Here is a 27292-nt window from a genome sequence, read left to right as displayed (position 1 = left end):
ACCTCTCCTTCCTCTTCCCTCCTCACTATGCCTTATGTTTTAAAGGTTGGTCACTTCCTCTGTAAATAACTGCTGATAATGGATTCAGCAAGGTCTAAAATCTACTGACTCATCTTAGTTAAGCTCTTATATTAAAGGAGATGTGTCTATCTCAGTTTCCTTCTTTGAGATTTGAGAATCCACTAGTGCACAATGCATCATTACAACTGAAAATTAGTTATTCAGATATTGTCAATATGACCCACATGTCCAAACAAGATCATTGGTGACAAAGACACCAGGGTATGTTCCATACACATACACATCCCCTCACTGCTCAGTTGTAATTTCTATCATCCGGCTGGGTAATGGCTGGCATGACAGGGAACAGCTAGCAGGCTAACCTGGGCTTGTTCACATGGTGGCTGGGCAGAATTCTACAGGAAGATCCAAATGCATGCAAAGCCCCTTGAGCCCTAGGCTGGGAACTGGCACACTGTCCTTTCTACCACATTCCGCGGGCCAAAGCAAGTCACTAGACTAGCCGAGATCAAGGGAAATAGAAATAAACTCCACTTCCTGATGGGGATGGCTACAAAATCACTGCTGCGAAGGTCCATGGATACAGGGAGGAGAATAATTGCAGCCATTTTACAAACTGTCACAATAAAGTTGGAAAACTCACTCAATTACCAATAATATAGTGGCTTCACCTGGTGATTTTTTTTAGATAATTATTTTTTATTGAAGGGTAGTTGACACACAGTATTACATTAGTTTCAGGTGTACAACACAGTGATTCAACGTTTATATACTTGATAATTCTAGGTACCAGCTATCACCATACCAAGTTGTTACAATATTTTGACTATATTCTTTATGCTATACATTACATCCCAGTTACTTATTTATTTTACAATTGGAAGTGTGTATATATATATATATATATATTTTTTTTTGTGAGGGCATCTCTCATATTTATTGATCAAATGGTTGTTAACAACAATAAAATTCTGTATAGGGGGGGTCAATGCTCAATGCACAATCATTAATCCACCCCAAGCCTAATTTTCATCAGTCTCCAATCTTCTGAAGCATAATGAACAAGTTCTTACATGGAGAACAAATTCTTACATAGTGAATAAGTTACATGGTGAACAGTACAAGGGCAGTCATCACAGAAGCTTTCGGTTTTGCTTATGCATTATGAACTATAAACAGTTCAAATATGAATATTCATTTGATTTTTATGCTTGATTTATATGTGGATACCACATTTCTCTCTTTATTATTATTATTTTTAATAAAATGCTGAAGTGGTGGATAGATACAAAATAAAGGTAGAAAATATAGTTTAGTGTTGTAAGAGAGCAAATGTAGATGATCAGGTGTGTGCCTGTAGACTGTGTGTTAATCCAAGCTAGACAAGGGCAATAAAACATCCACGTATGCAGAAGATTTCTCTCAGAACGTGGGGGGGGGGAGGTTCTAAGCCTCACCTCTGTTGATCCCCCTTTTTCTCACCTGATGGCCCCCCTGCGACTGTGCCTGTCTTAGGTTGTTCCTCCCTTGAGGAATCTTACCTGTCTCTGGCTAACCAGTCATCTTCCGGGGCCATACAGAGAAATGTTAAGTTGGTAAGTGAGAGAGAAGCCTTATTGTTTGAAAAGGTTAGCTTTTTACTTCTTTGCATATTTATGCCCTGTGGCTTCTATGCCCAGCATTTGTCTTGAGGTGTCTTTACCCTGGTGATTTTTTTAACAAGGTTATTATTGGGTTGGGGGGAGGAAGAACTGTTGGAGAGAATCTTTGTGTGGGTAAAACCACATGCAAATGCAAAATGGTGATTGTTTGATGAGGAAAAAGGAAAACTGAAGTAGATAACATTCTCTGCTTTCTGGGATGACAATGAATGACTTGCTTAGCTTTCCATGGTTACATGAAATTGAAATTCTTGGCCAAAGCTTCTGAGAGATTCAGCATGTGTTCAGAGATAGGAATTCCAGCCTGGATATCTGCCAACTCTGAGTTTAGCTATCTAATTGTTTCAGTTGTAGATTCTTGTGCTTTTTTTATTCTTATATATCTTTATTAAATGCCTGTAGGGATCCATTAATTTCACATGTCATCTTACTTAATTTGATCATTTAACAACCCTCTGACGTTGCTGTCTTCTACATATTACATGTGGAGGCACTGAGGCTTACAGGCCTCCAGTAACTATCTGGAGGCCATAGAACTAGTAATTGGCAGAGGCAGGGCTCTTCAAAACTCTTTCCATTTTTCTGTAGTGTCATTCCATGCCTTTATCCTCTTGAACCATACCCTCTTGAATCTGGTACTTAATGTTAGAAACACCAGTGTCAAACTCTAACTCACTGGGAAATAATGATGCCATTACCAAAACACAAACAAAATAGAGGTTTGTTTAGATATCCCAGGATGTGTATATGCCTATTTGTGGATCTCCAATTCAACAGAGAAAGCAGGTAAACAGAAGGTATTAGAATCATCTACCTAATGACTACCCACTGGCAATAAAGATAAGTTCAATTTACTAGAACTTCATTCCCAATGAAACTTCTCAAGAATGTGCATATTGGATAAAAGTGGGCTCATTTGGAGAAAATAACCCTTCCTCATTCAACTAGCACTCTGGTGGCCTGAAAATCTGTGCCCTCCCAAGTGTTAATTAACAAACTTCCTAATGCTGCCTGATCCATAGCCTCAAGTCTACAGAGAAGAGCACCACCTTCCTGGCAGGTTTTGGGTGGGAACCCCAGCTTTATCAGGGACTACATCTGTGGCCTTGAGCTATTTACTCAACCTCACTAAATCTTACTTTCTCCAGCAGCAAAATGGGATTGGTAATGCTCACAGAGCTATAATATTAAATGAAATGACGCATTTAAACCAAGTCTTTCAAATGCTAAGTGCTATTGATTTGTCCCCCACTGTGCATTTTTCAACAGAAGCTAACAAAAAATAAGGCACAGCAAGCACACAACCCCACAGTACAGCTGACCACTCGTTTCTTGGTTTTTATGTCTGTGTATTCCACCTTTATTCTCCCACACTATGTATAAAACAACAAAGTGTGATGGAAAATGGCATTCAGCAGACATGGGTTCTAACCCCAGGCCCTGCTCACTGAGCAGGTAGCTGTCCTTACTCTGGCCAGTTGCTTCACCACCTCCCAGCTATGAAACAAAGATGCTAAGGAGACACTCATAATTCTGCTAATGCTACGAGACACCCATGTAGGAACACCTGGCACAGTGCCCAGGCTTCACACCGTCCTCCTAGTCCCTTTGGCATTTGCAAGAAAGCACATCCATTTTCAAAATGTCCAGGTGTTTGAAGACTTTTTTCTTTCTCCTCAATTGTTTACTATGGGCTCTTTTCTGTTTCTCCCCTCTGTGTTCCTTTAAGGCGAGCACAGTCTCAGTTGTAAATCACTCTGAAAGTGACAAAGCTTTCAGGGGGGGCAACATTTGGAACACAGTCGGGAAAGATAAGTGCCTGTCCCCGGTGCAGACCTCTGGCGTTCTGCCTCATCTCTGCCCACTGAATAGAGTTGAACCATCTGCAGTGACATTCAGATCTTTTTCCTGAAGAGTCTGAACTAATTGGGAACTTGTCAGAGGGTGTAGCATGCTTTGTGCTGCCTTCTGCTCTAGCTCGCCTATGCCAGAACCCGCTTTCGGTGGCACCAGGCTGTCAATTGGATAGACTTGGACGGGTCCTTTTGCAATTCCTTTTGTCAGTTAGCAGCTGATAATTTGTGCCCTTTGCAATAATATCCTCCAGCTTCCAGAGAGCATTTTGAAAGCATTAGAACAGTGGTTCTTAAAACATGACCTCTTTAAGGTCATGGACACTTCTGGGCATCTTTTGGAAGCTATGAATGCTTTTTCTCCTGCCCCCTGTAAATTCATAGATGCACAAAATTTTACATACCCTTCCAGAGATTTCACATTCTTCCTCCAACCAAATCCAGATTATGGACCCCAAATTCCAGCACTAAATAGTGTATGTATTTATAAATGTCTCTGTGGTCACTATGGTGCACCAATAAGCTAATATGTAACATCAGTCAGGAAATGAATGTACACGTGGGGCAACTTTTTTTAATGAACCAAATGATTGTTGATCTGTTCTCATACGTTGGTGGGTTAAGTAGTGATGGGAGGAGGTCTTAGCAAATAAAACAGGTGTTTTGTTTTACATATGCTTGGTAACTAACTTTAGGGACAAAAGTATAAACACAAACATAATTGATCATGTTGTCAAAAAAAAAATACCATCAGTAGAAAGTGTTACCCTGTTAAGTTAGCGTGTCACTTGTTAACATACCTATAAAATGTACACATTCATGGCACTATGATTTTACATGAAAATGCCTGTATCCTTAGAAGATAACATGGGAAGTCTTTAGGGATGAATTTAGCCTGACATCTGCAACTTACTTTAAAATGATTCAGAAAAAATATATAAATATATACACATATTGATAAAGCAAATATAGAAAATGTTAACAATTATTGAATCTCAGTGGAGGGAATAGCTATTCATGCACTCGCTCTTCTTAGAACTTTTCCTGTGTTTGAAATTTTTTGTTACAAAACTTAGAGAATGAACACACACTTTATTTTGAGAGACATGTCAACAAAAGCATAATCTCTCACTTTTGGACTGAATTTTCTTCAGTCAGTTGGAAAGCATCATATTCCATAGGCCCCACATTTTTTAAATTGTAACTTAGTATCCTGTCCAAAGATGTCTAGTGTTACTGCTATAATTCAGTAAATAATGAATTTTCAATAATGATGATATTGTACAACATTCTATATGATTATCAGCAGCATTTAAGGTGTTTTCTGGGCAATAAGCTAGTGCAGTGACACCTGCTCCAAAACAAAGTGTCTCACCCTGCAATAATTAGAAAGAGCTTTTTCTACATGTTCCTCGTGTTATTGTCCCCTAATGCTGTAACAGATTTTTAATTCCAGCACTGAAAATAACGCTGAATATTTGGCCAAGAAAATAGTGCTGACGATAATATCGGTACCTCCTAGCTCCTTTTGACAGTAATGCTGTTAGGATTCCCAGAGCATATCTTTTCCATTTCTGATACTATAGGGCTACATCTGTTTTCAATAGTATACAATTTCCGTTGTGCTATTGACAGATAACAGATAAGATATCCCTAGGAGACCACAGCCTCTATATGGAACCACAAATTTTATTTTAGGGCCTGAACCTTCCAATATCATCAGTCCATTACTATTTCATCAACAAAAATAAAGCACTCTCCTTACTTAATGGCAAATCTCAATTTCATCTCTCTTTTTCTGGAATTAGAATTTCTGGAATTCTTCTGCAATTAGAAGGATGCATAATGTCAGAAATAATCATTTATTCTTTAAATCATGTGCTTTTTTGTTTAAAGCAAGGCTTATGATTACAGCTCCAGATTTCCTTAAAAAGTCCTATGAAGATTAGATGGCTTCTAGTTCCTGAATAAATTTCCTCTATCCCACATGGAAGATGAATTCAGGGTGTTTTATGTTTACTTGGGGAATGCAAAGAGAGCAATGCCTTGGATCCAGAGAAGTACAACCATTAAGAGAAGATGGTTGCAAGTTAGACTTCCGGCGTTTCAATGCCACCACCTCCACTTACTATCTGGATGGCTTCAGGCAAGTTAGTTAACCTCCCTAAATCTTCCATTCCAGACCTTTAAAGTGGGTATAATGGTCATTGGACATCCATAAGCAAAAAGTAGATCATGACCAAAACTACACCATATACAAAAATTAACTCAAAATGGATTGTGAGTTTTAATGAAAACATAAAACTGTGAACTTCTAGGAAAAAAAATAGGTTAAAATTTTCAGGACCTAGAACTAGGCAAAGCATTCTTAGACTTGTTACCAAAAGTGGACCCATAAAAGGAGAATCAATAAATTGGAGCTCGTCCAAATTAAAAAAACTTTTGCACTGTGAAACACCATGTTAAAAAGATGAAAGGACAAATTACAGGGGGGGAGAAAATATTTGCAAACCACATTTCTGGCAAAGGACTTAGGTCTAGAATATATAAACAACTCTTGAAACATAACATTTTAAAAATCCAATTAGAAAATGGACAAAAGAGAAATATAAACATGTCACTGAAGAGGATATACAAATGGCAAATAAGTACATGAAAAAATATCCAACATCATAAGCCATTAGAGACATGCACATTTAAACCACAATGAGATACCACTATACATATTAAAATGGCTAAAATTAAAAATAGCAATAATACCAAATGCAGACAAGAATGTAGAAAAACTGGATCATTCATATATTGCTGGTGGGAATATAAAAGGAAAATAGTTTATCGTTCCTTTGAAAACTAAGAATGTCCTTACAACCCAGCAATTATATTCTTGTGCATACATCCCAGACAAATGAAACTTATTTTTATGCAGAAGCTTGTACATCATTGTTCATGGCAGCCTTACTCACAATTACCTCAAACTGGAAACTATCCACATGTCCTTCAGGGGGGGATGTGGTACATCCATATCATGGAATAGTACTCCACAATAAGGAGGAACAAGCTATTGATACCTGCAACAGCTTGGATGAACCAGGAATTGTACTGAGTGGAAAAGCCAGTCTCAACGATACATACTGCATGCTTCCACTTACATAACAATCATGAAATAATTACAGAGATGGATAACAGAATAGAAATCACCAGGGGTTACGGATGAGGAGAGGGCGTGGGTGTTGCTATAAAGACATTGCACAAGGGAATCTTATGGGATTGGTACAGGTAAATGTCTTGATTGCAGTGGTGCTTACATAAAGCTCCACATTTGTATATATTGCCTAGAGTGGCACACACACCATAAATAATTACACATACGTGCACATGTAACTGAAGAAATCTGAATGAACTCTATGGCTTGTGCCAGTGTCAGTTTCCTGGCTTTGCTACTGTATTGTAGTTATGTGAGGTATATCTTTGGGGGAGGCCGGGTAAAGCGTGCAGAGGACCAACCTGGAATTTTTTTTCTTACTTACCTATCAATCCGTAATTATTTCAGAATAAAGAGGTTTTTTAAAATGCTTCCTCATAGTACCCACCACCAGGATTGTGGTAAGGATTAAATGAACATTTAACACAGTATCTATCTCAAGTGTAGTTAGTACTCAATAAAGGGATTTTTCTCTATTAGTGCTCAGTCATCAGGAATTTTGTACATTAACTGCTGCTGTTCCTACTTAGTTGGAAGACTTGGTCTTAGAAGAGGGATTTAAAACAGTATAAATTCCATGACAGCAAGAATTTGGGCTGGTTTTTTCGCTCTTACATCCCCATACCGAGAACAGTGTAGCACATACAAGGTACTCCTTAAATATATGCTGAGGAATGAATGAGAGAGTGATTTTGAAGATATCATGAAGGAAGATATTTGGCAAATGGAGCAGATACTATCCAGAGCAGGGCCCAGATAAAATAGCTAAAAGGCCAATTTGCCTAGACTGCCTCTGAAAGCAAAGGATAGGAAGGTAAGTGAACTGAGAAGATTTGGGGGATAAATTTGCACCTAAGGTGATCTTAATGCACCAGTCTTAGGGGCATAATTGAAAAGGGAACTCTCCTCATGTCCAAGTCCACTGGTGGTACTCCTAGTCCTTGTCATGCACCCTGTTTGTACAGGGTGCGCAGGTTTATCATGGTCAACGACCAGTGCCAATACTCCTTAAAGCCATGTTTCCACTCACTACTTGGTGGACCTGTTCATTCAACACTTCCACCAGCTAAAAAAAGACCACTGCGACCACACTGTTCTCTGCCATTGGTATTACAGGTTCAGTGAGACCACCAAAAAGAATCAGACCACCTTTCAGGTAAAAGGACCCAAGCAATAGTGTGTTGAGACATGGTCCCAGGGACTAAGCCGAAGACTTGCTGCCTGACACTGCTCTGTGTTAGTCACAGTAGCTTCTGATGAGCATGGCCTAAACCCAGCCCTAGATCAGGGTCCAGGCCCCTCAGTTCTTTCTGTCTCAGAGTGAGTTTTCTGCCTCTTTGAGCATCCTCCTTCCTGGCAAGGCTCAGACCCACCTCTTTGTAACAATCAATCCAGAAATCAATGTTTTCTGAGCATCTGCAGGGTCTGGCACACTGGTAGGCAAAATATGAAATATAAAGATGTGCAATGTGAAGACTCCCATGTTCAAGACAGTTACAGTTACAACCAATCAAACAAAATGGCAAACACAAGCAATCAGGAATAATTGTGCAATGCCAATCCTAACTAAAGAGTTCAAAGGAGAGAAGTTTTGTATTGTTCCATTTCTACAATTATGAAGAAATAACAGCCTGGTCAGAGCACACATCACAGATACATGGAAGGAAAGTGATTCGAGAAGCAGCGGGTCATTAATAGTGTCAAAAGCTAAGAGGAAAGTCACATGGTTCTGTTTTGAGCTGGAGAAAAAAAAGACATTTGCCTCCAACCTCATTATATGAGCATATGGGCTCATTGAAAAATAAGATCTGATTTCACTTACCTCTTATTAAACATGTACTTATTGAACATCTAGCACCACTGTGTAGATATACTATGGAATCATATAAAATGAGATAAGCATGGTCTCTGCCCTCTGTGCTCAAAGTGGGAAAGAGGGAGATGAGATGTAATACAAAGGAGTGAACTAGGAGCACATGCAGAGATGGACCAAGTGTGAATGGAATACGGAAGTAGCTAAGCAATGTTCCAAATGAGTGTTGTTACGTCCTATTTTTAAAACCCATCTCCATGATATGAATAATCTTAGTTTCCTCCTGCCCTGTTTTGGGGTCAAGGAATGGGATTGATTTTCAATATCAGTACATTTTCAACAGAAAATGTTAATACTTGATATTTTGCCCTTTGTTGTTTTCTCAAAGTTTAATTATATTTTAATGTATATGATCAATGTTTAAATTGGGTTTACATGACTTTCATTGCCTTCCTGGGAATTTCAAAATGAAGTTCAACAAATTTGGCATCTCTGTGTTTCTGCATGATAGGAAATTCTTTCAGAGTCCTGTAGGAATTAGAAGCTGGTATGGTGCCAGGGAAATTTCTAGGATCACAAGTTAAAATATGATGGAGAATCAATGCTGTATTCATGAGGTTTCACTGTATATAGATCATTAAAGCAAAAAGTTACATATATCAAAATCACAAAGTTAAGTCACATTAAAATTATAGTCTTTTGTTCTTAGAGTTCAGGGTTTCTTTTTTTAATCTTAAGTCTGCAGAAGGTTTTCAAAACACATTGGCAAGAAACTTTGTTGCCAATAACATTGTCAAAATTTAAATCACACCTTCAATTTTATCACTTTCAAGATGCACTTTAAATAGCTAGTCTTTACTAGCTTCTCTCCAAATCAGAATGCATGTTAATTCCAGGATTTATAAATTAATCATGAAAATGACTACAAAAGTGATTGTTAGGCCACAGTTAATCCACTTAAGTGTATCCTTAATTATAACACTTAATTTTAAGTGCTCCAACTACTACCTATTCTTTCTGTCTAGTTAATTTTTTGATAGTATATTCTGGAATGTAAGCTCCATGAGCACAGAGATTTTTGACAGTTTTGGTCACCTCTGCATCCCTAGAGCCTAGAAGAATGCCTGGTATATAGTAAGTGTTCAGTAAAGATTACCAAATAAATATTGTTAATTGAGTAACTGAATTTTTTATTCCAAACTTGATATTCAGGGTCTCTTATTGATGCTTGAGGCACTGGGACTATGATTATTTCATTTTTGAGTTGTTCTTTCCTTGAAACAAAGAAACAGCACTAGTTCTTCAAATGTCAGAAATAAATTGAAGACTGAGCCCATGGTGCTTCCAAATAAACTGTAGACTAGTATTGCACAGCCACTGATAAATGGGACCACCCAAGGTCCCCACTTTTCCCACCACCTACTGAGCTATGAATTCCTTAGTACAGTCAACCTGATATATGGATAAACTAATTTGCAGTGTTAATTGAACCTATGCCATTTTCAAGGTCATAAAAAGTGCCTCCATGACCTTTAAGACACAGAAACAATAAGGAAAATTCATGACAATTACAGGTGAGTCTAAATAAAAATGCTGAAAGAGACAGAAGACAAGAAAATAATCTTTAAACTTTCTCTGTCCCAGGCATCAACTTTCTGTATCAAACAAACACAAATATACCATTCTGCACTCACAGCAATCATTGGCAACTACTTTCTGGCTGCCATTGGAAGCCAGAACTCATAAATCATTCTTAATATACACAAACTTTTTATTGCATTTGGAGTTCTAGTGCCTCCATCCTTCTTCCTACAGGTCACTGCAAGGGAAATTCCACTTTCTTGTTTCCCCAGCACCAAGGCTCTGGAGCCCAACTGAGTTCATATCCCAACTCTGCCATTTACTGCCTTGGACAAATTGTGCCACTTCCACGAGCCTCAGGGTCCTCATGTATTAAAGGGGGCAGGAGGGGCTATAATACCTCTTACTGTGAGCATTCAATGAGTTATCATATATAAAGCATTTGGTGTGTATTGAGCTTTCAATAAATGTTTGTAACAAATTATTCTGTGGCTCGTCCAGCAGCCGCATTTGTCTGACTTTTCTTTAAAATTCACACCCTCTTAGACACTCTTTCCTTAAAAGTATTTAGGCAGTCCAGACTTAACATAAGAGTGCCTTTGGGGTTCCTTCCCAGTCAAAGGAAATCTGTGTGACTAATGCCAGAACACCACTAACTTTATGGATTGTGTTTGGCTGGTATATCAAAGTGGTTCATTAGCAACTGTGAGAATTGCTCAAACAATACAACAAAGTATATTAGCGACATCTGGATTTTTCGTGGGAGGTGAGGGATGGCAGTGGTAGTTCGGTTGTTAATTCCTGAATTAAGTGAATAATGCAGGTACTTAGTATCCTGAGTACAGAAAAAGCCTGAGGCACTTCTGCTTCCCTCTCTCCCTTTATAAAATGGGAATTACTGTCTTCTGTGTATATACTTGAAAAAAAAAAAAGATTAAAGAGGGATCTGATGGGGTAGATTTCAATAATCCTCATTACTATTAATTTAGCTGAAGGAACAAGCGTCAGAGATTTGGTTGCTGACACAGGAACACACACACAGTCCCCATTCTGCCCGAGCGGCCTCCCTCTCCCATGCCTCCTGGTTGCATTTTAAGTAACCATATTAGGGACCATGAGAGACACTGGGTAGATGAGAGGACAGGTAAATCCTGTCCTCAGGGATCTTACAACTTCCACTTTTTGGGAGGCTGCCTGGGGGAGTTGGGTGTAGGATACACTCCAAAACAGCTTACCTATTCTATGAGGGGCATTTAAAACTCCTTTTTATTTTTTTACTTTTTTCTAGCTTTATTGAGATACAATTGACATATTATATAAGTTTAAGGTATACAATATGTGACTTGATACACTTATATACTGCACAAAGATTGCCACCACAGTGTTAGCTAACGCCTCTTTCACCTTTCATAATTATCATTTCTTTTTTGGGTGAGAAAATCAGGTCTATTCTCTTAGCAAGTTTCAAGTATATAAGCTATATATTAGACCCCCAGAACTTACTCATCTTACAATTAGTTTATACCCTTTGACCAACATCTCATCTCCCCACCTGCCAGCCCCTGATAACTGCCACTCTACTCTCTGTAAAATTCCTTTTTAAACATCTGTGCTAATGCTCCAGTGATGTGCACGAGACAAATATTTGGCATGTGGAGAGAAAATATTAGGACTTCTTCAATTTATATATTTTTTTAAAAAGGATAAGTTAGTCCATGTTTACTTAATGGCTGACAGTAGCACATAAATTAGATAGATAGATGATTAGATAAATATGTAGATACATGATTAGATAGGCATTCACATTGTATATATGTTACTCAGAATGTTTTCAATATGGTATATAATCAGTAAAGTTTGGAGATACTGATCATAAGCAATTTGCAGATTACAGTTGGTCAATTGTAGTCCATTTCTGCATCTTGAAGTTTCCTGGCCCCTTAACTTACTTTATATTCCCAAATCATATTTCCTTAAATTTTAGACTAGCTTACAACAGATGTCCCATCTCATCTGTTATGAGTAGCTGCCCTCTCATGGGGTAAACTTTTTTCAGGTTTTGAGAGGACCTTGTTTCATCTTTATCCACATCCTGATGTTCAGCAGGTGCCCACCCTAGACATGTTCCCACGTCATCCCTGCACAGTCTGGCTTCCTGTCATGAGAGATCTTCCAGTCCAGAATGCCACCCACAGAGAAACGGCTCCCCCAGAAACTGGACTTATGGCTAAGCCTATGGCCTTTCTGATCCAGCTATTGCCCTTTTTCACTCACAAGCAACATCCTTCCAAGTGAAAGTGTTGACCAGAAACTTCCAGAACTTCAAGGGGGTGGGTTTGGTGGGGGATCCTCTTGGTTCTGGCCTGGGCTCTGCCTTCTCTGAATATTCTAGCCTCCAGAGCTTCCTGATCAAAAATAGTCTCACTAAGGTGTATGAGTTATGAAGTGCTGACCTAGGTTTGCCAATCCCATATCCTTTAGGCAATGCTGATTCATGGGGTAGGGACATAGTCAGAAGCCAAGTCAGGGAAATATAATCTGTTGTGTCCTCTTATCCCTGAGCCAACCTCAGACATGCCTAATTAACCATGCTGTAGTGTCCTACATAAATCACCTCTCATCATTCTCATCACAGGAATTTTCCTACTTCCCATAGAAGCCACCCTGTTCTGTAATCCAGTTCACAACCCTGAACCTACTATTATCTTATAATTTGTCATTCTCCCTGGTGGCTCCTAGTATTAATAGTAATGGTAAACAAAGCTAATACATAGTGCCTACTATATGCCAAACATTGGTCTGAGCTCTTTAAACATATTAACTCACTTAACCACACACCAGCCCTCTGAAGTACTTTTATTATCCCTATTTTACAGATGAGGAACCCAAAGCACAGAGTGATTAAGTAACTTGTCTAAGGCCACACAGCTAATAAGTGCCAAAAGTAGGAAAACGAACACAAGCAGCCTGAGCCTGAATCCCATATTCTTAGTAACAATATGACAGCATTTCCCATCCTACATTATTTCTCAACTTGTACAACCATTTTAAGAGGCAAAATGTTGTTCCTTAACTATTTCTTAGCAATTTCACTTCCATTCCCTCCATTTGGGTAATGGCTATTCTTCTGAAATATCATAATCCCAAATATTTTGTGATCATTCAAATTATTCAAACAAATCATCAGAAGGCTTTGCTTCCAAAATGTGAGCATACTAATTACTTTATTTCCATCCTTTTTCTCCATCCCAGTGTATTTCCTCTGAGTTGCAAAAGTGGCTGTTCTTGCATTCTGGGCTGCCACCTTCAGCAGTTCATTAATCTGTGAGATTCTTACCTTCCCCAAAGGACAGTAATAGTGGGAAAATTACCCAGAACCAGTGGTACAAGTTATCTGAACTAAAATACCTTAGTATTTTTTCTTTAGGCTATTTACCCTCCTCCCTTAAAGCTTCAGGGAGTATGTTAAGGCAGTAAAGAGAGAGAGACAGTGATGATTTGGCATCTGATTAAGAAGTGGTAGGATTTCTTTACTTTTAGATCTCAGGACTGAGGCTTTTGCACCTCTCATCTAGTCTCCATAGACTTTAAGATTTATTCATCTTTTTTGAGGACAGATGTTTTGAATGTTACTGCTTGTTACAGGTAAATGTATTAAAAGAAAAAAGACATCATTTCATTCTTTCTTGTTAATTTTTTAAATAAAAATCAAATCATCCCTCAACCCAATCTTTCTAAATTCTTAAGACATTAAAATAATGTCAATTAAACATTGAATTAATATTTCTAATCACTGGCATGTACACTCAGATCATATTTATGACAAAATAACTCTATTTTTAAGTTTGCTTTTATAGACTGTAGTGCACAAGGAATAAAGGCCCATTGTGCAGAGTTAATAAAAGGTTATAGTGGTGGATGTTTATGGCTGTTAACTAATTGTTTTGACACATTATTTGTCTTTCTATATATGACACCATGCCACTGTCCCAAAAAGCCACCTCTTATGTTATGCAGTTGTCCTCTGCCATATAAAATCTTCCCAGGGACCCATTTGATGATGCGATTTGCAGGTGGGCAGTTACTGGTCGGCATGAACCAAGGGCTGTGTGGCCACGATGCAGCTGAACTGCAAGACTGGCCTAACGTTTGCATCCATGAGATGAACCAGGGGCCTGTATGTGGAGTGAGCCTTTGTATAAAGTCAAATCAAAACTACGTTGTAATCAGAGAAATCATTCCACAACCTGTGGCTTTCCAGGGTCAAAGGAATAGGGACAATGTATGGATCTGTGAATGATTTACAGTGCTAAAATGCTTTCTAAATGGACTGTGTCTTATTGTCTGGGGGTGGGGGAAAATGGGGCATTTTCAAAACACCTATCAAATACATAGCAGAATTCCCATATAGAATTGGGGTTTCCACCTGGGATATTAATGGCATCATTCCATTTGCTCAATTACTCACCTCCTTGCAGTAATCAGGAAGGGAGCAAGTTTAAATTTAATAAAGGGTTGAACTAAAGAATGCTTTCTCTTAAATAGGAGATGTATTCCTTACATCCTGGCCTGGTGGATGTCCTACTTTCATGAACAAAGGGGCAGGTGTACATTGGCACACCACAGCCCCAGCCTGAGATGCTTCGGGATGCATTTTAGGAATTCTTCTAAATATTCCTCAAGAGTTTCTGTGTATGCTACCAGTTGGCCTAACAATTTTTCCTACAATACAAATATATAGTATTTGGTATGTTTAACATCAAGGGGATTAAAGAGCAAAATGTACAATAAGAATACCAAGATAAAACGTTGAAGTTACATTAGTCATCTTTTAAAGAAGCTTTAAAATATGTCTTCTGTAATATCCAGTGGATTACAATAAACTCGCCAGGTATTCAATGGCTCTGAAAATAAATTCACCAACACTGAGGCCAGCCCAAATCCAGATAGTTAGCTGAATAATCCAGTGGATAGAAATACTACGGGCCTATAAACTCAGGCTATACACATTCTTTGTCACCTCCACTAGTTATTTCTAGTATAATTAAAGCCCCTTTAAAATTGAATTTCTAACATAATCAGCAGCACACTGCAGGATTATGAGGCTGCTTCAAGATGTAGTTGGAGTAGGGCTAAGTCACATGCACATCAGGAAATATCAGTAGATGTGTGTGAGTCTCTGAAAATGAGCAATTACCATCATATGTCACATTTCTCATCCCTTTGCAACAGGGCCACATAAAAGAAAGTAAAAGTGTGTTTTAATGGCCTCAGCTGCCATCTGTGTGTATACCTAAATTTACACATAACCTGAAGTATGTTCATGTCTGCAAAGTACATTTGAAAGAAAACCAATGATGTCAACTTGAACTCTGCTGACATTAAACAAGGGGCGAGTTTGTAAAGGATTTCAGACCTTTCCGTGCACTCGATTTTTTCTTTGTAGATTCTGTGTACAAAGCATTTTCTTTCCACTTATTGTGTCTTACAATCCTCCTTGTCTGTGAGAAAAAAGGAAGTCAACGGGGTAGATATTTTTTTCTTCTTTTCAGAGCAAAATACAGGTTTGAATTTTTTTCCTTCCTCAAATACTTTTCTTTACATATATATTTTTTTATCCCAACTCTTCACGGGTGATAGTTTTTCCCTTAAAGACCACAGCTTCATTTTGTTCCTTCATGTTCTGTAGTTCACTGTGGTATCAATCCCAGCTCATAATTATTCATCTCCCACTTAGCCCCAAGGTGTAAATCTGCTGACTGAAAAGGCATGCCCTGACAGTTCATCTGCACGTATGTCCAAAAGTTGAGCTTGTGGCACTGGATGATTTCCCTGGGGGATTGTTCTATAGACTGTGGGGCCATTTGTTGAGCTGTCTGATGTAGAAGAAGAGAAAAATGAAAGGATCTGCCAGAGAGAAGAGGGATCACACAGTGCCTTTCCGAGCAGAAAGGGAAATGAAACAATTTCAAGTCCACTGCAGTTTCCCAAGCATGTTTTTTGGATATTTTCTTATTAGTATTTTTAGAGAAGTCATTGACAGAGAGCCCCAAATCAGGCAGTTACGGCAAATTTATAGTAATGCCCATGGGCTACGTTCAGAAATTACCACCATCTCAGAACTCTTCTATCTGCTGTGCCTGAGACTTACAAGTTCTTCACGTTTCTACAAAAATGTTTGGAACCACAAAAATATAGATATGTTGATACTGACTCTAAAATCTAAAAAGGTACCACCCACTAGATTATTAAATGTTTGACTGAATGTCTATGAAATATTTATTAACTTCATTAAGTGTTCATTTAGTCTTCTTAAAAATTACATTATCTGTGAAAACAAATTGTAGATTCAATTTTCTCACATTCCAAGATTTTAAGCATGCCAACCATAAATTAAATGAATTGCACATGGCCAATCATTTGAAATGCAAAATTGTTAGGCTCCTTTCCATTTTTTTTAAACAAAAATGTTTATTTTAGATGGGATGTGGGGGCATCTTAACATTCTTTATATGACGTATGTGATAGGACAGAAAAAGAGAGCTTAGGACCTATGCAGGTTTTAAAACAGCTCTAAGCTCATCTACTCTTCTCCAAGTGTGCAGTTATTCCTGAGGACACAGATCAGCAAAGACTGATGGGGAGGACCAGAAGACAGGCGTAGGGGAATGGCTCCTGTTTGTTCTTGCTGTTTGCACCCGTAGTTGAGGTGGAGTGGCAAAAGCAGTGTCTGAGCAGGAGGGATCCACAAGGCACCTGTACACCTGGAAAGATCCCAGCAGGGTGCCCAGGTTCTGAAGAAGGAGTGTTCATATTAAGTTGAGGAAGCATAGCCACCCACTGGGTCATATTGGTAGACTCCAGGGTCCCTTGTCTGAGTTCTGCTCTCTCCTAACACATGCCTGGGCCTCACGTGCCCTTGTGTGTTAGTCACTTTTCTCCACATGACAGATATTTCCACTTTTAGAGTAGAAAACTTGAAGTGGTGGGGGCAGGAAAGAATGGATCATTTGAATTTCATATGTGATTATTTTAGTCTTGACCTAACTCCTTCAGATTTTATTCACCGTATGTGGGGTGATAAATATTGACTCCCTCCAAAAGACATGGAAAATGGTATTTCCTTGTAATCCCAACACCCATCAATAACCACCAGCATCAGTTTGTTATGATTCTCGAAGAAATTTTTTCTTTACATAAAATATTAATTTACTTTCTTTAATAAAATGAGATAACAATAAGGTTTTTAATTTTTGACACTTAACAATGTATCTTAGATATTTTTGCACGTCAATACATGTGTACTTCCCTAGTTTGCTTTAATAATCACATGGTATTCTACATGTATGGGCCATAAGTGATTTAACTGCCCTCTACTGCGGGCATTTGGGTTGGCCATTTAACTTTGATCTTTCAGGAGAATTTACCACGTGCCTAAATAAACCATTGTATATTTGCTAGAAATATACTCCCTTGGCCCACTCCGTTGGTGTATTTCTGCCCAGGAGCAGAAAGAACCAAATCTTTCCCTGTATTTATGCTTGTTATTAAATGTAAAACATGTATGTGATTTGTCTTTTATTTATTTCTTTGTCTTCTGTTTTTGCCTTTTCCTCTTATGCAGTCATCTTCAGCCAGGGACAAGGATGAACAGGCTCTACCGGTAGGAAGCAGTGGTTCTGTCTGTACCTGTTCATGTGCCTGTGGACAGTGTGGGGGCAGGTGTGGGAGGAAGAGGGGCTCACATGCTCAACAAATCATCCTCTCCCTTGGAATACTTACATGGTTTAATATGCCAGTGTATATGTACGCTTTGTCCTACAATTAGTGTCAACTGAATTCTGATATCCACTGACAATTTAATTCTGGGACTAAGTTTCAGCAAGTTCAAGGTCTCTCTTTCATTTGCTGTGAACTTTTATCGGCATTGGAAGAGTAAGATATTTCCAAATTGCATTCCAAGGGATGTTGAATTGGTATTTGGGGACAGTGTGGGAGCTAATGCTTGATATCTGTTTTCTTTGTGCATCTGCATGCACCTAATTTTTGGTTGGAATTTCTTTTGGTTCCATCAAAAGAAATGCTGCATGAGAACTATATGTATTCAATATATACATAATACCCAAAAGAATGCTTTACATTCTTCTGTAGATATATTCCTTGCTTATGAAGAGCTACACAGGAGAGTTTTTCCAGTTTCTCAGAATAAGGACCACAGTAACAGTGGTTATGACCAATCATTAACAACAAACACATTTTCCAGTGCCTTTCCGAATAACACATCACATTTTATACTGTGCAATGTGGTAAGGAAATAACCTTCAGAATTCTTGTTGTCAGCCATTGAAAAGTCATCACATTTCAACTCTATTCAAGTCTGTTAACTTTGCCCCTAAAATATTTTGAAACTTAAGGCTAAATGAACTTGTAATAAAGATACTATGACCCCGTCCTTCCTCCTGTAGTACTCAGAAGCATCCAGAGCAGACACGACAGTCACTGAGAGCCCACAGGAAATGCCAGGTCCAGTACTAGGCTAGGGGCACAGGCCAATCTTTTCCCTTGAGGAGCTCACGACCTGGTTCACGACTAAGACAACAGTAATCCCCTCTGATTCTTCTCCAAACCTTATAGAGCTGAGAATATGCTTTCTAATAGAATATCAATTATAACAAAATCACAAAAAGAAATTCAGCTTTCTCCATCTAGCTCACATAGACATTTACCCATAGTTCACAGGTACTCTGGGCTCCATGTTTGTCTCCTATCTTGCAGACCATGATCATGAGAACATTTTCTATAAAAGAAGGAACCTGTGGGCAATGGTTAACTGTCCAAGTTAGCCAAGTTAGCCAGCTTGCCTTAGTGCTAGACTTAGTGGTCTAATGTGTATCTCAAAAGGCTACAGGTGGGTTGGTCTAGGATGTAGCATTTGCCAACTGTATTTGATTGTGGACTTTTCGTGGGAAACTCTCTTGTGGTTTTGGAGTGTGATGGACTATTTTGGAAAAGCCCTGTAATGTAGAGGGTTGGTAGACTTAGTGGCGAATAATATTTAATTTTTACCTGGCTCAGAATAATCCCATGCCAAGATTTTGGACCAAAAGTTTAATAAGAAATTAAATACTCTTACCCTATATTACCTGCGTACCTCTTAAATCTGCCTGTCTATAAAGCCTGGCTGCCTCTGAAGCATCTTCTCCTGTGAGAGCCAGCACGAAGTCCACCAGAGGGGGAGAAAGCAGGTGCCACACAGCATAATAATCTGTCCAAATGGGGGTGAGGATTCGATAATGTGGGTGACTGTTGAACCACTGTGTTGTATATTCGAAACCAGTATAAGATTATCTATCAACAATACTTCAATAAAATAAATAAATAAATAGCCAGACTTTGGTAACCTCATCTCTAGAAGTTCTTTGTTTTTCTCTTACCTATCAGTTTCATTTATTTGGCCAAAGGATCACACTAGTAGGAGAATATGCAGTAGGGGCCCCCCTTCTGAAGCTGGGAGTTTCTCTGTGGATTCAGAATAAGAGGTTTTCTCTCTTCAAATCTCACTTCACACATGGATTAGAGCTGTGGTCTGGTTCTCTGGGTAGAGATGTTGTACCCCAGGAGAAGTGCAAGATGTTCCTTTGGGGAAGGGTAATATATTAGCCCTTCTATCATACTTTTATATTATTCTTTATGATTTATACTGTTGCAAATGTTTTATAATGTATTTGCTCAAATTTAAGATGTGTGTGAATATAGACACAAGTGTAGATACAGACACAGATCCAAGTATATAGATGGATACATTTATACCTACTGAAAATGTTTACTGGTAGGATGTCACAATCTAAATATTTTAGATACCACCCACTGGGTCAGAGAAGTTTTGAGAGAAGCAAACCCCAAGATCTATTCCTCTATCCTCCATTTTTTGTCTGTATAACATGGACTCATTTCTCTTCTCTGGGACCAAGTTTCCTTATCCATCAAAAGGGAATAATAATAGCATTTAGTTCATAAGGCTCATTTTGAAAATGAGATAAACTGATGGAGGTAAAGCACATTGACTAGCATTTACTAAGCTCTAAAAAAAATGGTAGCAATTAATTCATTTGGAAGGAAGAATGTGAGAAAGCCATTCCTTTGGGGGATTTGAAATGTACTTCGGTTCAATAGTGTATGATCATGTGACAGAAATGAGTGACCTCCCCCCAGACTAGGCGAGGGTCTGGTCTATCATGCATTCATCTTCAGCCTCTGAGAACTAACAGCGTCTCTCTCTGGTCTCTGTGCTCAGGCTAAACCACGTCTGCAGCGAGGTGGAAGTTCTGCCTCCCTCCACAACAGCCTCATGAGGAACAGCATCTTTCAGCTCATGATACACACCCTTGACCCACTCGCTGAAGGTAAACATCAGGCTTTAGTTTTGGGAGCTTGTTTAGGAGAAAAGAGGGTATAAAAGGGCTTCTCTTCATAAAACATGTTTATGCTTCCGTCATACAAGCCTGCCAGTGTCCTCTTGTTTCTCATCTGCCGGAGGAAGCCCTGGCCCTTTGGCACACTTGCTCTGCAATAACAGGTCAATTCACAGCGGGGGATTTTTGTACCAGGAGCTGGATCTGAGGTCCTTGTGCTGATTGTCTTTTGATGCCTCCAGCATAAATAGAGTTTGTCATGAGGCAGAGACAAAAAGCTTTTACTCCCTTCCAGCTAGTGTGACACTTCTCTTTCATCATCCTTCCTAAGTTCCAAAATGAAGTTGCATGTGAAGATATATGTCTTTTAAAAAGAGAGAGAGAACTCCATGGTTTATAAGGACCATGAATAGTGTTGGGAATGATGCTCAATGTGGAACAGTGATATTGTACAGATTCTTTGGCAGCTGGGGAGTGGGAGGTGAGCTTCTAAGCATCCAAAGAGCCCTCACTAAGGTAACACTTAGAATCAGTCCTTGGAGACCCAAAAGGCCTGGCTCATCTCCTAGGATAATCATAGGTACCATCACAAGGAATCCAGTATTGTCCTCTTCCAGTTTCACTCATTCACAAACAGAACCACATGTTTCATAAATTGCCTAGGTATCCAGTTTTCCAGCAGGTCGATGTCTGTTGTGTCAGGTAAGTATCAGAGTTAAGCCACTAGCAAGTGTTCAGATATAATCAGGTCTGTCCTCCTTGCATCCCTGGACTTTATAGTCAGGTCTGATGTTACACAGGGTTAAAGGGAAGAGCATGGCCCAGGAAACAAATGTCTGCCACCGAATGAACACGTGGGATGAGATTGCTAAATCATGTCACATAAATAAGAGCTCTTCCCAATATAAAGCTGTGCTAAATAATTTCAAGGGTACAGGCAGTCAGGTGATTCGGGTGAAGGAAAGAAAACTCTGGGACCTCAAGAGTGGCTCCCTAGGTCCTGTCTCCCCTCACAAGATCATCCCCACCTCTCACCCAGAATCATGGAGTCACCTTCACTTTGGAGCATTTCGATTATGAGACTTCCCTGTTTTATACCCCAGAGAATTAGCTGATGTGATGTTCTCCAAGGAGCCCTACTTCATAGATCCTGGGTTCTAGTTGCTAGGGGTAATCCTTAGCCAGGGACACCCTAAATATCATTACTCTATTTATCCAGAGGCCCACTAGACACGGGAATTAGACTCAGTCGCTGGCCTTCTTTTCCTTCACCTTGAGTGCACCTCAGAGAAGGGAATGAGGGATGGCAGGAAAACTTCCTCGCAGCCACTCAGCGGGCGTGTGACTGGGTTCCTTCACTAGAGGGAGTTACCTTTGTCTAGCACTTTACAGTTGACAAGGCTTTTTCACACCCGTGAGCTTATACTTCAAAATGACACTTCATAGCCAACATTAGTATTCTAATTTCATAAAATACTGTACCACCAAAACAGATCTCAAATTCATTCATCTACCCTCACTGCCAGCTCGTTCCAAGCCATCTTCATCACTTGCCTGGATTCCTGCAATAGCTTCCTAACTGTTTTTCCACTTCCTCTAATGCCTCCTTCTCTTGCGTATTTTCCAAACAGCAGCCAAAGTAATCTTCCTAAAGTCAATCAAATCATGTCAGTCCTACTAATAAGCTGCAGTGGCTTTCCGGGGCTCTTAGAAAAATTGTGAAATACCTTCCATGGTCTACATGATCTGCCTCTTTCTCCAAACGCAATTTGACTCACTTTCTGTCTTCAAACAGGTACTTCTTTCCTCCTTGAAGGAATAAGCTATTCCCCTGACCTAGAATACTTTTCTTTCTCCCACCCTCTGCCACTGTCCCTGCTTTACCCCTGCCCAGCCTTCAGCACTTTGTCTAAACACCCCCAACCAGCAGGCAACCCTCAGGGCCCCGTCCTCATCTCCCAGGGCCCCTTGGATGTGTCATCATCACTCCCATCATAGTTTGTGTGATGGTTTGTTCACCGCCTCTGTCCCCCAGGGTACAGCTAGTTTCCAGAGAGCAGGGACTCGACTCCATCACAAAGTCCCCTGAGTCTAGTGGAGTACGTGGCTCAGAAAGATTACACAACTTGGCCAGTCATGCTTTTGACATAATAGTCATACAATTTCAAAGCCCTCTAAAGCCCATGAGTTTCAGACTACATCTTGGTTATTCTGAACCACCATCTTCTCCACCCATCACCCTGAAGGGCCATGTGAGAGAAGAAAAGAACTGTTTTATCTGCTGCAACTTTATTATAAGTAGGTGACTAAGTTTATTTATTTTTGGCAAGGCAGTATCATATAGTAATTAAGAGGACAGACTCCAGAGCCAGACGCTGGTTCCAGATGGCAGCTCTTCATTTACCAGCTGTGTGACCTTGGACAAGTTACTTAACCTCTCTGTACTCAGTTTCCTCATCTGTAAAATCAGAATGATATATACTGATGTCTACATTATAAGATTGTTGTAAGGATTAAAGGAGTGAATATACATAAGGCATTTAATGCATTGCCTAGCAAATTATAAGTGCCACATACAGGTTTGGAATTATTCTCTTTCATTATTTTTAAAAATAAGGCACTATATGATTTTTTTAATTCAAAATATTCAAAAGGTTGTAGTAAAGAAAAAAAAGTTCCTCCTCCAACAATCTCCCAATTTTCTCTAGTCCTCCAATTCTCCCCAGAGAAAGCCACCACTACCCATTTCTTGGGGCTCATTCCAGAGATGTTCTAAGCATATGTAACCTGTGTGCACATGTGTGACCTTGCCCACAGATGTCAACAATTTAAGTCTCTGGTTTTTGTTTATGAGAATTCAGTTTCTGGTAGGGCTTCTTTTTGTTTTTTTTCTCTTTGGTGGATAAGGTTCATATTGTTTCTGTGAGTTAAGACAAAGTAAATCTGGGTTGTCTCCGAGTTGGGCCATCAGTGATTTTCCAAAACACCTGGCCCTCATGGGGCTGCTCTGCGATTAAAGTGTTTATTCCTGCTTTAGCAAGATGTGCCTTCAAAATCTGGGCACCTGCTTTCAAGGTGAAATCTTTCCCTGAAAGACGTGGAGTGTTCCAGTGGTGTGAATCTGCAAGAATGCTGAGAGCCTTAATCAGTTCTGGACTTGAGTGATTAGAAAATATGGAAAGCACTTCAATGGTTTAAAATTGCTCCAGAGTACAGAGCCAAGGAAACAGATTGCCCCGGTATTTTTCCCCAAAATTCACAATCATTTTCCATTCCAAGAACAGCCAAAAAATTAACCCACAGCTCTCTCAGAAATAGTCATCTCTCTTAGTTTGCATTTCATCACTTGAATTCACACATCTTCGTGCCAAACTATCACCTTTTAACAATATAGAGCATGCTGATTACATCACTGAGCTGACAGCATGAACACTGCCGGAGCCTCCCAGTCACACCAAAGGGCATCGTGTGTTCCTGGCAAACACCTACATGACTGTACGTTGGCGCCACATGGCATGCAGTCAGTGTTCACAAAGAGAAGTTTTCATGTCCTTTGGAAACATCATTTGGGAGAGATGACCTGTGGAAAGACACTTCCCTTTGTCTCATCGTGCCCCTCAAGTGTTTTTGCCTTCCAAAATCCAGCAACTGAACCTTGCTGAAAGCTTCGTCAGCCTCTGGGCCTCGGTCACGAGACCCAGCAGTGTTTGTGTCTCAGCTCTCCATTGAAATGTGACAAAGCATCCAAGATTTAGTGGCTTAAAACTGCCACCACATTATTATTGTTCATGATTTCATGATCAGGAATTTGGTTGGGGATCAGTCGGGTGATTCTTCTCTGCTCCGTGGCATCAATGGAGGCCATGTGGTGTTACTGTAGGTGGGCATGTTAGAAGGTCCAAAAGGGCTTCGCTTACATGTCTGGCACCTTTGAAGGAAAGCTGGGAGGCTGTGCTCATCTGGGCACCCCCTGACCCTCCATGCTGTCTCATGGCCTTGCCACATGGCTTGACTTCTTACACAGGGCTACGGGTTCCAAGAGCAAACCACCCAACAGGTCCAGGCAGAAGCTTCAAGGCTTCCGGTGACCAAACTGGGAAGTCCCAGAACATCACTTCTACTGTGTCCTCCCAGTGAAGCAGCACAAAGGCCAGCCCAGACTCAAGGGGAGGAAGGAGGAGTTTCCAAATGAGAAGATACCAAAGTATTTGAAACCACGTTTCATCAAGCCTAGTCTGTTTCAGGGACCCAGATCCCTGACTGGTTTCTCTGTTCATTGTGATGATCTGCCTTTCTTTCCTCCTCCCTCCTTCCCTGCTCTCCTCTCCCCTCCTCTCCCTCAGCCCTTCTCTCCCTCCTCTCGTGCGTTATTCCCTTTGCTCCACTTGTCTGGCTACCTAGCAGCTACTTCTCACAAACTCTAAGCACACCACTGCCTCAGGGCCTTTACACACGTTCCCTCTTCCCCCGACATCCAGATGTCTCCTGCCCTCCCTTCCTTCAAGTCAGCTTTGACATGTCACTTGATCAGACAGGCCTTACTCAATCAAAACTACAGAATCAAAGCAATGACAATAGATCAGAGCTCTGGATCTTCCTTGTCCTCATCCATATTTCTCCATAACACTTATCACCATGAATGTTAAATATCATTATTTTCTGCCTGTCTTAACCTTTATATCTCCAACAGCACAGGCATGTGGTAGGCTCTACTCTATCTCCAGTGCCCAGCACATAGAGACCCCAATACATATTTGTTGAATGGACTGAATGAGTGCTTGCTTTCGTAATTTTTCTGCTGGAGAACGATTTCTCTAGCCATGTAGCCATGTAGATTGTCTTAGCTCATGCCCAGTCAAAGGGCTCTTTGGTTGTGTCCCAGAAAGTCTTACTCAGTTGATGGCTGTCTCTATAGTAGCAGATAACAATCATGTCCCTGGCCACCATTGCACCCCCAGCCTCTAGGATGGCACTGACCTTAGGTAGATGCCTGGTCAGTATATGCTGGATGACTGGATAAGTCTCCCCCTAGTTCTGAGTTATTGCTGCAGTGCAAAAGGTTTGCTCTCTGTCTCTTGCATTCTTGATGAGTTCTATTTCTTTCTCTTTTCTTTCCAAACTCTTTGTTCTTCTCTTACTTCCTTCCCTTTTCTTTCCTTTGATAAAATATTGGTTCTTTCATTTATTGTGTTCCAGGGGCCTAATTTTATATGTTTGAAGCATTACCATCACTACAAGATTCTCAAACACCTGTAAGAAAGCATCTACCACATAATTTGCTATTAAGTTGTGTTTGAGAAGTAAACTTTAAAGTAAGAAGCTCCTCATTCAATTCCCATGTATTTTTTTTATTCTCTTCTACAATTCTAATTTCTCCTCCCCTGTGGAATTTCAAGTTTGGATTTATGTATTTTTCATTATAACAACTTTATTACTAATAGCAGAATTTAACAAATATGTGTACTTGATACCCTGGGAACAAAAAAATAGGAATGGTATTCATGTAGTGGGCCTGTAATTGAATGGAAGGATGATTTAAGTATGGGGCTTTAGACAGCTTAGAACAGTATGTCCCCAGGGCCGCTATAGAATTCCCTTGGGGTTGTTTTTCATGACAAGATCTTCAGAATCCTGTAATGAGATGTCTGAAAATGACACTGTACCCATAGAATGCTATCTATGAGATACATGAGAAATAGAATGCTATTTCTGTTAGAAAGACAGACAAATTTTCCCCATGGTGAAGTCCCTTCATGTTATCACAGTCAGTCTCTGCAGGTGTCACTTTGCAGCCAATACATTCACGTTCCATTCACTCAGGCAGGCTGGGGGAGCCTCCTGGCAGCACGCCTCCTGCCTTTCTGAAGGACAGTTCTACTCCCTCATTTCCCTCTCCAGTAGCTGCTGTGACATCCTGAAGCCATCTCTCCCATTGCTTTATCAATCTGGCTCAGGCAATGAGAGGTGAATGGGTGGCTTCAGTGACCTGAATCTGGGACATATTGATGGTGAAAGCCTCACAAATAAGTAGCAAACACCTACTTTTTCAACATCTTCCCTTTACCTTAGATCATGAATTTTCAAACTTTTTAAAATTAACAGCTGAACCCTTTGTCCAAAGGAATTCCACCAGGGAACAGTTAAGTAATTTTTTTTTAACTGCTAGAACTACTAAGAGTTGACTCATTTCACATCCTTTTTCCATGTACCCAGTTCAATAACCTTCCTCTAGACCAGCTATGACACCCGTAAAGGAAAGAAAGTCCCCACTTACAAGTGCAACAAAACCATAAAGTACCAAGGACTGACCCCAAGGAAATGTTGAAGAGCTTTACAGCAAAAACAATAAGAATCATTTCTGTAGGACAAAGAAAAAGATCTAAATAAATGTCAACATATTATAAGTTATATGTTCTTCCCAAATTAAACTCTCAGTACAACTCAATCCTAATTGAAATCCCAAAAAGATATTTTGTGGGACTTTATCACTTGATTTGTAAGTTTATTAAGAACAAGGAAGAAGAGCAGAGACACTTTTCACAAAGAAGAACCAAAAGGGAAAATCTGCCCACCAAAGAATAAGCTGTACCATAAAGCAGCAGCTTTTAGATGCTCTGGCTGAACTGTCTGTGAAGAAGAAGAGGCTGGACAGAGGCAAGCCCTGAGGAAGAGGAGTAAGGCATGAGCACCACTGTCCCGTGGAATCTGTTAACTTCTCTCAGCAAAACACGAAAGTGGGGAGAGGGGCT

At 39.8% G+C, this 27292-nt stretch overlaps 1 protein-coding gene and 1 long non-coding RNA gene across 4 annotated transcripts in view; one reads left to right on the top strand and one right to left on the bottom strand.

Moving 5' to 3' along the window:
* The window catches only part of LOC130682996 (uncharacterized), a 206230-nt gene that overhangs the window by 69856 nt on the left and 109082 nt on the right, over positions 1-27292 (bottom strand). The window lies entirely within an intron of this gene.
* SLC24A2 (solute carrier family 24 member 2) overlaps positions 1-27292 on the top strand; it is a 207840-nt gene that overhangs the window by 109456 nt on the left and 71092 nt on the right. For 2 of the 3 annotated variants that reach the window (XM_036887924.2, XM_036887911.2), the window contains exons 3-4: positions 17756-17794; positions 20426-20534. In XM_036887924.2, coding sequence (XP_036743819.2) covers positions 17756-17794; positions 20426-20534 — 148 coding nt within the window. The remainder of the gene's footprint in view (positions 1-17755; positions 17795-20425; positions 20535-27292) is intronic. The other variant, XM_036887918.2, reaches the window with a different exon arrangement.

The sequence above is a fragment of the Manis pentadactyla genome, chromosome 3 (genome assembly GCF_030020395.1).
Source record: "Manis pentadactyla isolate mManPen7 chromosome 3, mManPen7.hap1, whole genome shotgun sequence".
NCBI lineage: Eukaryota > Metazoa > Chordata > Mammalia > Pholidota > Manidae > Manis > Manis pentadactyla.
This window is presented reverse-complemented; position numbering and strand designations above follow the sequence as displayed.